The following is a 12,500-nucleotide window of genomic DNA, read 5'->3' as shown; positions in this document are numbered from 1 at the left end:
CTCATCAACACAAATCATTTTTCTGCTCCTTGATGAGTCAGTGTGTGTGTGTGTGTGTGTGCATTGAGGTAGATTACCACTGAATGTGGATCAAAATATTTTCCTCTTTTGATCAAATTATGTAAATGAGCCTCAACTAATTATGGATTTAACAAAGAGAGAGGCTGTGTGGATCTGGACTGGATCACCTGAGTGAACCTGTGTTAGTGACTGGACTCAGTTCTGAAGCTGTTCCCTCAGGATCAGCTCTTGTTCCCCTGGGGCAGTAACTCCCTCCCAAACCAAAGGGAATAGTCCAGTGGTTTCCAGCACCGTACTGGGACCTCAGACTGGGAGGACACCGTCAACTCTCGCGGTGCTTCCTGGAGGTCCCAGTGTGATGAAACAGAACCACAGAGAGGATCCAGTGTGACAAAGATCATGAAGAGGTGTGGCAGGTAAATGAATCCAGATTTATCCTCGGTATAATCTGCTGCATATGAACATGATTTCCTCTTTTTCTATTTGTTCCACTTTGTGTGTTTTCATTAAGTCTGTTTATCAAAGTCAACAACATGGAAACTAAGACTCATGATTTATACTGTGAAGCGCGCGTGTGTGTGTGTGGACAGGTTTTGGTTTGAGACCATCGTTGTGTGTCCTCACACCTTCAAAAGGCTGCCTGAGGGTTCAGACCTGGTTTCAGGGTTCAGGTCACAGGGGCCTGGGAATGCATGATGCTAACCAGTGTCCTCATAACGACAGTAAGACAAGAGTGTGTGTGTGCATGCATGCACCTCAGGCTTTGCTGCTGGCAACATGCTTGTCCATATGGCGCACACACACACACTGAGCTCTTCCTTTCATCCAATCACACAGAGATTTTAATTATTACGATTATTTCTTCATATAATTCTTATTTCCAGGACTCGATGACTGCAACGTCTTCAGGACTCTGCGACGTCTTCAGGTCTCTGCGACGTCTTCAGGTCTCTGCGACGTCTTCAGGTCTCTGCGACGTCTTCAGCTGAAGCATCCTCCTCCTGTTACAGGAGTTACTGCTCATAGTTTCGTTGTGTGTAGTTGTTTTGGGAGGATTCAGGGAATAATGAGTCTTAAATGAATGAATGAAGGAACAGAACTCGGAGGTCTGAGATTTTCATCTTGTTAAATGAACTGATCAAACTGATGATTAGATTTGATTAGAATTCATCTCACTCGTTTCAGTGTTGTGTAGTTGTTGTTGTTGTTGTGTGGTTTGGGGCTGGGTTCAGTTTAAAAGCTTTTCTTGGATTTATTTGTCTGTGTTGGTGTTTTCATGCTGAGCTTTGCAGCCGCAGCAGATTCAAACGGCAGACGGAGCCGAGCAGGTAACTCACCTGCTGCCTTTCATTTCCACCTGCAGGTTCAGTTTCTCCTCTTTCTGAACTGAATCTGGACATTTTCACTATTTTCAGACATTTCTTTGACAAAACAACAGATTTTTAGAAAACAAAATGAAAATGAAAATAATAAGCAGCTACAGCGCGAAAATCCTTTTCCTCTTTGAGATCATACTGTTCACATGAACCATCCACCTATAAATACACACCACCACGCACATAAACGATGTATATCATGTGCAGCGTGAACACCGGCTCTTTGAGTCTCTAACTGATCTGAGCTCGGAGCAGGAGGAGATCACAGGTCACAGCTCAGAACTTTACCTGAAGCAGGTGAGCGACCTCTGATCAGTGTTTCCTACACATCTCCAGCTAACCCCGCTCCGTGTGTCCCACCTCACCTGGCGTTGGTGCAGTCCCGGAACAGCGTCTCGAAGTCGGCCCTGGTGATGAGCTTGCAGCGGTTCACTCCGGGCTGGATGGCACCGAGTCCCCGCAGGACGCGGACCTGCTCCACGGTGCAGACCACCGGGCTGATGTCCAGCCGCTTCAGCTTGGTGTAGACGGTGTGCAGTCCGCCCACGAGGTGCTTCAGGAACAGCTCGAACACCTGCGGCAGGCAGATCAGCTCCACGCCGTTCACCGTGAACGACGCCACCTTCACACCGTGAACCTCCACCATCTTACACTCGGTGTGCGGGGGAGCACCGCCGCCTCCGCCGCCGCCTGTCCCGTTCACACTGACAGGGACTCTGCCGCTCCCGCCGCTCAGGAAAGCTCCGGAGGGGCGCGCAGCGGGGAGGCGCTGGGAACCGGCCGGATTAGGAGCGCTGTAAGGCGGGTCAGAGTGGAAGAGAGGGTCGGTGGGCGGCGTGGAGGTCCGGGACAGAGGTGTGTTGGAGGAGCCCGCCATGATACAGCAGAAAACAGAGGAGAAGAAGAAGAAGAACGACTTTCTCTCTCTTTCTTTTCTTTTTGATCTGTTTTCATCCGTGACTTCTCCTCCGTCTGTCTCTCTCTGTTCCCGCCACTCTGACTGAACATTGTCGGCTCTCACTCCCTCTCTGATCAGTCCTGCTGTCTGAGGGTCTCTCCCTCTCTGTCCCACTAAGAGCCAATCAGGATCCGGCCAATCACAGGCAGGTACAGCACACGGACAGGCCTCCTATTGGCTGAGAGGGTGGCGCCGGGGCGGGCATTGGACAGGTGAATGATTGACAGCGGAAGAGCTGTGACTGAGTGAATGGTCTCACTTTATTACTAATGCGTTTCATGTGTTCATCATTTGCTGCTCTTCTTCAGCGGTTGTTTCTTAAAGGAGGTGGTGGAGTTTCTGGTGGTCACTCTGTCACCTGTCCTCAGCTGTCCTCGCCTGTCTGCCGCTGTCACCTGTCCTCAGCTGTCCTCACCTGTCTGCCTCTGTCACCTGTCCTCGCCTGTCCCACTCACTGGTCTCAGCTGTTTCCCAGTACAGATAATAAATTCATATAATTTTAATCTCAGTGTTGAGAGGAGCGACTGACGGAGCAGGAAGCTCCACCTCATATATCAGCTGAGTTTCAAATTAAAAGTGCAGCATCAAATTAACCTTTACAGAGCAGAGCAGATTAAATGTCAGAGGAAACAGCCGAATACATCACATCCATGTGATCTATGCATCTGCAGCATCTGGATACAGGACTGAGCACAGGATGAAACCGCGAACACAGTGAGACCTGAAAGAAGGACTTCCTGCACGCGCTCAGCTTTAAAGAACAATCTCCACGGCAACAAGGAAATGTTTACATCACATCAGAAAATTCATTTAATTTCAAGTCAAATTAAACCACACTTTTTCTGATTCTTAGCCACGAACCTGATCCTGATCCTGGACCTTATCCTGATCCTGAATCTGATCCTGGACCTGATCCTGGACCTGATCCTGAATCTGATCCTGATCCTGATCCTGGACCTGATCCTGGACCTGATCCTGAATCTGATCCTGATCCTGATCCTGGACCTGATCCTGAATCTGATCCTGATCCTGATCCTGGACCTGATCCTGATCCTGATCCTGGACAGAGCCTGTGCTTGAATTTGTCACTGATTCTGTTCCCTTCAGCTCAGACAGTGTGAGTCAGTGTGAGTAAAACACTTCATCCCAGTTTGTTTCCCTCGTCTTTCTCTGGAGGTTTTAAACGAGTCGTGAGCGTTTTGGCAGCTGATCACAGCGTCCTATCAGCACACAGCCCTCGTTAACACCTCAGCTGTCCAGCTACAAAAAGCTGTTTCATGTCAGGGACAGTGGAGACGCCAGCAAAGATCTCACAGGAGAACACTTTCTTTTTCTTTTCAACGCTGTTCAAACGTTTTCACCATCAGAGCGAGCGGCTGCACACACACACACACACACACACACACACACACACACACACACACACACACACACACACACACACACACAGACACACACACACACAAACTATACACAGACCTGTTCGTCACATGGATTTTCCAGAAAGTTTTTTTTTTTTAATGAACACTCAAAGTATTTTTACACATCCACGTGTAGATTTGAATAAAGTGCTGACTCATCATCCTTCACCCAGAGACTCACAGCCTCCGTGTTCCTCCCGCAGTGTTTTCTCAGCAGACTTTAGACTGAGCCTGGCTCGTTCCCCTGCAGCTGCTCAGACAGTGACAGAGTGAAATTCACGCACACGTCTGTGGGTTAATGTTTGAGTTAAAGAGAGAGTAACTGCGGCGCGCGCACAGGTTGGGCCGTCACGCGGTGACCATCTGCCGCTTTAACATGAACAAAGAAGAACGGAGAGGAAACCGGCTGCGGTCCTGGCTGCTCATCACTCACTGCGCGTGCGTCGCGAGCTTGGCAGCGTCAGAAAGCACCACAGAAGAAGACGTGTCTCAGTGATCAGACGGTAATCGATCGTCTGATGATCAGAGTCCGACTCCCGGTCTGTACACAGACTCTACCTGGACCATCACAGGCTTCTCTGAACACGCGCCGAACAGCCGGTGCTGACGTCACACAGGTAGAAGTGACGGTATAAAAGTCTTTATTGGTCAAACGTCAAACGTCCAGCGTCATAGAGAGCCCGCCCTGCTCTGACGTCAGCGTGTGTACGTCTGTAAACAAACTGACGCGTCGTTTTACTTGTAATCAAACTGTAAACAGGAAGCATTAAGAATTCATATTTAACACGTAATATTAATGTGCATTCGATCATTGTTGACAGAGCAGTGATCGATAAGTGATTAACGCTCCCTGTCACGTGACCGTTTCCCTGCTAACAACATGGCTGCCGAGGACCTGCCGTCTGAATTTGACGTCGTCATTCTGGGCACAGGTAAAGCGACACCTGGGTTTTATTACGTGTTCTAACCCACTGCGCGTGTGTGACCGCGGGTTGAAAGCGGCTCTGTCCAAAAGCCCCGGAATCCGGATTTAAACCGGTCCGGACCGGGACAGTCTGAGGTTAGCCAGCTAGCAGCTAGCAGCTAACGCCCCGGCTGCCGTGCTACCTCCGGTGAAACGCAGACGTTAACAGACTTCAGTCCGTTGAACGGCTGCTCCGTTTGTTCCGGTGGTTCGCTCCCTCACTTCAGCCTGATCTAACGTTAGCCATCGGTGGTGCTAGCTACCGGTGAGCGTTAGCATGATGCTAAAGACGTTTGTATTAGACTGCGGGCTAACGTGTTAGCAGGCTAACTGATGGTAACTGTGATCATCTGGCTGTCAGCATGAATCTGTACGCGTGTGCGTGCGCGTGTTTTCGTGTGTTAAACCAGTTCATCTTCGCGTGAGATTATGAGCGAGCTCAGAAAACACTGAAGGAGAGAGAGGAGCTGCTTCATCCCTTCAGCCACCCTCCTCCTCCTCATCGTTTCCTGTTATTGATCATAACTGACTGTGTGTGCAGGTCTCGCTGAGTCGGTGGTCGCAGCAGCGTGTTCCAGAGTCGGACAGAGAGTTCTCCACCTCGACCGGTTGGTCCTGATGCTGATTTCGGATTTTCTTATTGATTATCCATCCATTCATTTTCTGTACCGCTTGATCCATGAGGGTCACAGGGAGCTGGAGCCTACACACACTGATCACACACACACACACACACACACAGATCACACACACAGATCACACACACACACTGATCACACACACACACACAGATCACACACACACACTGATCACACACACAGATCACACACACACACTGATCACACACACACACACACACAGATCACACACACAGATCACACACACACACTGATCACACACACAGATCACACACACACACTGATCACACACACACACACAGATCACACACACACACTGATCACACACACAGATCACACACACACACTGATCACACACACACACACAGATCACACACACACACTGATCACACACACAGATCACACACACACACTGATCACACACACACACACACACAGATCACACACACAGATCACACACACACACTGATCACACACACACACACAGATCACACACACACACTGATCACACACACAGATCACACACACACACTGATCACACAGATCTCACACACACACAGATCTCACACACACACAGATCACACACACACACAGATCACACACACACACACAGATCACACACACACACAGATCACACACACACACAGACAGATCTCACACACACACACTGATCACACACACAGATCTCACACACACACACTGATCACACACACACACTGATCACACACACACACTGATCACACACACACACTGATCACACACACACACACACTGATCACACACACACACTGATCACACACACACACACACACAGATCACACACACACACAGATCACACACACAGATCACACACACACACACACACACACACAGATCACACACACACACAGAGATCACACACACACACACACAGATCACACACACACACAGATCACAAACACACACACAGATCACACACACACACACACACAGATCACACACACACACTGATCACACACACACACACACACACACACACACACACAGATCACACACACACACACACACACACACACACACACACACACACACACACACAGATCACACACACACACACAGGGACAGTGCAGAGCAGCCAGTTAACCTGATGTGCATGTTTTTGGGATTGTGGGAGGAAGCTGGAGAACGAACCAGGCACAGGGAGAACATGCAGAGGTTCTAACCTGGAACCCTCTTGCTGTGATGCGACAGTGCTAACCACTGTGTTGCCCAGTTATTGATAATCAGTAAATCATAAACTGATCAGGTTTGTATTCCTTTGAATCTCTGATCGATTTGCACTAGGGCTGAACGATTTATGGTTTTCTGATAGAAACTGAGATTTTCAATCAACGCGATCACGTGATCGCCAAAGCTGCGGTCTTTCTGCAGCGCTCCTGACTGACCCAGGATCTGCTGTGTCAGCTATTCTACACATACCTGCCGAGCTCACCGATCAGTGTAACCTGCTCCACCTGCTGCTTCATTAGTGAAATGGCTTCAGCTGGAGCAGAAGCGGACTTACAGGATTTAATCTCCAGGAAAAACAGCACATCAGTCATTCGGGAGTATTTGGGGTCTGAGGCCGCAGACGTGCAGCAGTGATCACACATCCCACAGCTGGATGCAGAGTGCTACCGATGTGTGGTCACTCAGAACGACCGAGCCGTGTCTTAGTCTGACTGTGCATTTCCTAAATCACAACTTTGAGTAGAGAAGTCTCTGCAGACAGCAGACTGTCCCCCTGACCACACCGGAGACTGTGGTCTGAGAGACTTCACTTTATAGAATGTACCTGCAGGTTTCTGGTTCATAAATACATTTAAAATCAGTTCTTAACTTTAGTTTTCATTCTTGCATTAGAGTAATGGAGTTTAATGTTTTAATGGTATGATGCAGTTTTCTGTCATGTTTGTAAATGTTACTCTACAGTGTGAATATTACACTGAAGAAAAAAAAATCATGAATCAAATTGAAATCACAGCATCTGCCAGAAAAATCTCAGATCTTTTCCTCCAATCGTTCAGCCCTGGTCTGCACGCATCGATAAAGACTCTGAATCTCACACAGTCAGACGACGTATGATCGGATCAACCAAACAGCCAGAGCCCAGTCCTGAAGACCAGTCTTTAACTGGTCAGACTGGAATTAATCCAGAATGAAGCAAAACAGAAAATACACCAAAACAAATATAAATGTATTCATTCATTAAAATATACACACACATATGAGAGTAAATATTTAGCTGTTATATAAATATTCTGAAAATAAATAAAGATAGAAATGATCTGAAAACATTTTTATTGATGTGCCAGTTAATTCCAAACGTTATTTATTACATTTTGTATTTAATTATTTACTAAAACATTTAATTCACCTTGTTTTTAAAGATATGTATTTGGTTTAGTAAATATTTCTGTGTCATCCCATGTCATATGTCATGTGATCATCCCATATTAATCCTCAGTCAGACTGAAGAGACGTGTACTTGAGTTAGAGTGAGCAGTTTCCTGTTTCACACAGCCAGGCTTTTATTGTGAAAGGTGTCTCCTCAGGGTGAAATGACAGCTTCCTGTGTGTTTGCAGGAGGAGTTATTACGCAGCGAACTGGGCCAGCTTCACCTTCAACGGCCTGCTCACCTGGATAGAACAGCAGCATGTGAGTACAGCGCTGCGCTCTGATTGGCTGCTGAAGGTTCTTCCATGTCCTGCAGAGAAACTACAAACATGGAGGATTTTACTGCTGCTGACAGGAAGGAGGGGGTGGTGCCAGTGAAGTGTTGATCAGGTTATTGATCAAATGAACAGTGATTAGTGTAATCTGTGTGTGTGTGTTTGTAGGAGGAGTCTCCTTCTGAGGAGGTCCAGGATTGGTCGAGCCTGTTGGAGGAAGGGGAGGAACTGATCTACCTGTCGAAACCTGACTCCGCCTCCATCACTAACCTGCAGGTGTTCTGTTTCATCAGGTAAAGCTCCAGTTCAGTTTTGTTTAGAATCACAGGTGATTCTGTTCAGGTGTTATATGGGCGAGCAGGTGAAGGACCAGCATGCACCTGGGAGGGTCTGTGACAGGTGTCTTCACTGTTCTTCCTCTCATGGTGGTTGAGTCTGACCTGAGTCGCCGCAGCCTCAGGTGTGATCAGGTGTCATGTTTTGATTAGCTGTTGAACCAAATCCAAACTTCCCAGTTCGTTTGAGTCTGACGGCACATGGAGCTGGAACATTATCACAGCGTTTCCTTTTACTTTTTCTCTTTTCCATCTCGTGTTCCTGAGTAAACCGCAGCCCTGAGACACAGGTGTCATCTGTTTTCAGTGAAGAAGATGAGGAGGACGAAGCTCAGAGTCATGATCCTCCAAACACCACAGAAGAAGAAACGGGAGCTGATGATGAAAACGCTGCTAAAGAGACATCAGAGACAGAACCTGCAGGTTTGATTCTGATCAGATGTCCACGTTAAATATTGATTATTCACCGAGACACTTCAGTCACTTACATGTGATTAATCACATTTTAACGAGCAGTGTCACTGTGATATCACAACTAAAGACGAGCAGCTTGGTGTGCTGAGAAAGTCTCAGGTCTGATCCAGGACTCAGGATCCTGGATCCAGGATCCAGAACTGTTTTTGTTCCAGGATCTGGGACTCAGGATCCAGGATCCGGGACTCAGGATCCGGGATCCGGGATTTGGGATCCTGAGTCCAGGACTCCGGACTCACAGGAGCAGAATCAGTTCTTGTTTTTGTTCCAGATTCAAACGACAAAGAAACAAAAGAGGAACCAGAGGAAGCAGCTGACGGAGGAGAGGATGGACAGGTGAGGAGGGTCAGTGAAGAGATGAGCTACTCCGATCAGTCAGAAACAGAGTCTGATGCTGTGTCATCTATCAGTTACAATTATTGATAAATTACTGTCAGTGCAAGGTCCACTAATCCAGTGTGCAACAGCTGATCGCAGCTCTGCATGATGGGTAATCAGTACAAACGGACAGATGTTTCGTCCAGTCACAGGCTGCTCACACACAAGGGGAGGAGCCAGAGGGAGATCAGCCGTGCCTCCATGCCACTCAAAGCCAATCGGAGCCAACCAGGAAGCAGATTAGCTATGCTCAGCTGGTCAAAGAAGGACGTAGGTTCAACATCGACCTCGTCTCCAAGGTAACGCATGCTGCAACAATACAGTATAAGATGAACACAACAGTTTATCGTAATGTGAGAGCATCACAGCAGCGTACACAGCAGAGCAACGTAACACAACATGACAGTTTAACAGCACAACACAGGGTGACGACACACAAAAGTAGAAAAGTCACATCTGAGAATATTTGAAAACTTTATAATAAAATATACAACATGGGCCAATATGATGATGTCACAAAATTTGGGAAATTTAGCCAATCACATTGTTCAATGTGACAGAGTAGAACAGCCTTTATTGTCTTTGAACAACGTCCAGATCACAGTGGCACTTCCCTCTGAGGTGTGTGTGTGTGTGTGTGTGTGTGTGTGTGTGTGTACAAATACAAAAAAAGAAAAAAATAGAAAAAGATAAAAATATGAAGTAGAAAAATCAGAGACGGATGTACAGGAGGGACGGCAGCGTGTCCTGTGTATCACACAGGGACATGGACATGACACGTATGTGAGAATGAAAGCAGCAGCATGTTGCTCATTTTATACGACGGATGTTTGATTGGCTGGTGAAGGTGTTAACTGACCCAGGATCAGGTGACATCGGCCACGTTTCTCCTCCTCCAGCTGATGTATTCTCGCGGCTCATTGGTCAATCTGCTCATCAAATCAAACGTCAGCCGCTATGCAGAGTTCAAGAACGTCACCAGGATACTGACCTATCGCCATGGCAACGTGGAACAGGTGTGTACAACCTGTCTGTCTGTTTACCTGTTTCTCTGTACCTATCTGTCTCTCTGTCCCTGTCTGTCTCTCAGGTGCCCTGCAGCAGAGCTGATGTGTCTTCCTGTCTGTCTCTCTGTCCCTGTCTGTCTCTCAGGTGCCCTGCAGCAGAGCTGATGTGTCTTCCTGTCTGTCTCTCTGTCCCTGTCTGTCTCTCAGGTGCCCTGCAGCAGAGCTGATGTGTCTTCCTGTCTGTCTCTCTGTCCCTGTCTGTCTCTCAGGTGCCCTGCAGCAGAGCTGATGTGTCTTCCTGTCTGTCTCTCTGTCCCTGTCTGTCTCTCAGGTGCCCTGCAGCAGAGCTGATGTGTCTTCCTGTCTGTCTCTCTGTCCCTGTCTGTCTCTCAGGTGCCCTGCAGCAGAGCTGATGTGTTTGCCAGTCGTCAGCTGTCTGTGGTAGAAAAGAGGAAGCTGATGCGTTTCCTCACTTCCTGTGTGGAGGAGACAGAGGAGCAGCAAGGTGAGACACCTCACCTGTTTGCCTGCTGACATTATCAGGACAGTCATACCACCTATTTAACATCAGGGCATTGTGGGTAATGCAGTCCTGTACCTACCTCTTCTCTCCAGCTTACAATGGTCGGCCATATTTAGAGTTCCTGCGTGACCAGCAGCTCGGAGACAACCTGCAGCACTTCCTGCTTCACTCCATTGCCATGGTGACAGAGGATACAGCCACAGAGGTGGGGCTCGCCTCTACACGTCACTTCCTGCGCTGCCTGGGACACTACGGCAACACGCCTTTCCTATTTCCTGTCTACGGCCTTGGGGAGATACCTCAGTGTTTCTGTAGGTAAGAACCTGTCTGCCTGTCTGTCTGACGACCATGCCAGAGGGTGAGAGAGGTCCGTCCAGAGGACAGCAGTCTCAGTGGGAGTGTACAGCTGACACTAATCCTGCTCCTGATACGATGCTTCAGCTGTCAGTCACTGTCAGTGGTGCGGTACCTGACAGTACTGCCCTGTGGTCTCCTGTGGTCTTCAGATCATCCAGAGACTGATCAGTTGGTTGCCGTGGTGACGCATCTGTCTCATTAGAACAGAACATCAATATTAATGAGGGTGTGTCGCCCAGGGCTCGACTCATTTACATATTAGATGATCCTCTGCGGATATTACAGCTCAGCTCAGACACACACACACACACACACACACATGTTAACACACACACACACATGTTAACACACACACACACACACCCGTTAACACACACACACACATGTTAACACACACACACACACGTTAACACACACACACACACGTTAACACACACACACACACGTTAACACACACACACACACGTTAACACACACACGCACATGTTAACACACACACACACACGTTAACACACACAGTGCTATTAACACATGATGACAGATTGCTGAACATTAAGTGTGTGTGACTGAAAATCTAACTGCAAGAAAAGGTCAGTGTGTGTATGTGTGTGTGTGTTCAAAATAAAACTTTTATTCTGAAAGTCTGCCCTCAGGCACACTCATGTGGCCAAAGGTATGTGGACGCCTGATCATACGTTTTGATGGGTTTTGTGGTCGATGTGTACAAACCTTTGTTTTACTGTGAATGACGTTTGTCTCTGCTCCGTCAGTATGAACGTAAACAGTTTACTTTCAGACATGTTTTCCTTCATGCTGATTGGATGATACCTGTTACTCACCTGGAGGTCTGTGTGTTTCAGGATGTGTGCTGTGTTTGGAGGAGTCTACTGTCTGAGACACTCAGTCCACTGTCTGCTGGTCAACAAAGACACCAACAGGTACCAGTTCCACCCAGTGCTGTGCTGATAGTACTCGGAGAGCCGGCGCTGCTCGGAGAGCCGGCGCTGCTCGGAGAGCCGGCGCTGCTCGGAGTCAGTTTGGATTCACTTTTACTAAACAACAACATGTTTTCTTTTTATGCCTCCATGCCGCTGAGGCCGAGGCGTGATGTTTGCAGGTTGTCCATCCGTCCGTCTGTCCATCCCGGGTTCCTCTAAGCGCGATATCTCTAGAACGCTTTGAGGTCTCTCTGCCAAACTAAGGCACATCTGAAAGGAGTGTGGAGGTCAGAGGTCACGGTCACTATGACCATATTTATGTTGTGCATGTTAAAGTGATATCGTACGAACTGTTTGAGTTTTTCACTTTATTGATCAGTCAGACTGAGGAAGTTAGTGATTCTCTGCATTTTACCCAC

General features: G+C 47.8%; 2 protein-coding genes across 11 annotated transcripts in view; one reads left to right on the top strand and one right to left on the bottom strand.

Annotated features, from left to right (window-relative positions):
• Nucleotides 1-2,455, bottom strand: part of LOC121190982 (dachshund homolog 2-like) — an 11,951-nt gene extending 9,496 nt beyond the window's left edge. For 4 of the 5 annotated variants that reach the window (XR_005895057.1, XR_005895058.1, XR_005895056.1 and 1 more), the window contains exons 1-2: nt 2,325-2,455; nt 1,763-2,289 (exon numbers count right to left, since the gene is read on the bottom strand). Coding sequence is in view for 2 of the 5 variants with exons in the window: in XM_041052020.1 (XP_040907954.1) it covers nt 1,763-2,289; nt 2,325-2,405 (608 nt within the window). In the remaining 3 variants the exon portion in view is untranslated. Of the gene's footprint in view, nt 1-1,762 lie in introns of all 5 variants that reach the window. The other variant, XM_041052021.1, reaches the window with a different exon arrangement.
• A 2,024-nt stretch (nt 2,456-4,479) lies between these two features.
• The window catches only part of chm (CHM Rab escort protein), a 16,500-nt gene continuing 8,479 nt past the window's right edge, over nt 4,480-12,500 (top strand). The window contains exons 1-11 of one of the 6 annotated variants that reach the window (XM_041052019.1): nt 4,480-4,708; nt 5,282-5,348; nt 7,983-8,055; nt 8,238-8,362; nt 8,682-8,827; nt 9,150-9,223; nt 9,403-9,555; nt 10,156-10,272; nt 10,657-10,768; nt 10,879-11,101; nt 12,004-12,081. In XM_041052019.1, the coding sequence (XP_040907953.1) occupies nt 4,657-4,708; nt 5,282-5,348; nt 7,983-8,055; nt 8,238-8,362; nt 8,682-8,827; nt 9,150-9,223; nt 9,403-9,555; nt 10,156-10,272; nt 10,657-10,768; nt 10,879-11,101; nt 12,004-12,081 (1,220 nt within the window). In that variant the 5' untranslated portion in view covers nt 4,480-4,656. The remainder of the gene's footprint in view (nt 4,709-5,281; nt 5,349-7,982; nt 8,056-8,237; nt 8,363-8,681; nt 8,828-9,149; nt 9,224-9,402; nt 9,556-10,155; nt 10,273-10,656; nt 10,769-10,878; nt 11,102-12,003; nt 12,082-12,500) is intronic. The other 5 variants (XM_041052015.1, XM_041052013.1, XM_041052014.1 and 2 more) reach the window with 5 other exon arrangements.

Source organism: Toxotes jaculatrix, chromosome 12 (assembly GCF_017976425.1).
Source record: "Toxotes jaculatrix isolate fToxJac2 chromosome 12, fToxJac2.pri, whole genome shotgun sequence".
Lineage (NCBI taxonomy): Eukaryota > Metazoa > Chordata > Actinopteri > Toxotidae > Toxotes > Toxotes jaculatrix.
Note: the sequence above shows the minus strand (reverse complement) of the source record. Positions and strands in the feature narration are given on the sequence as shown.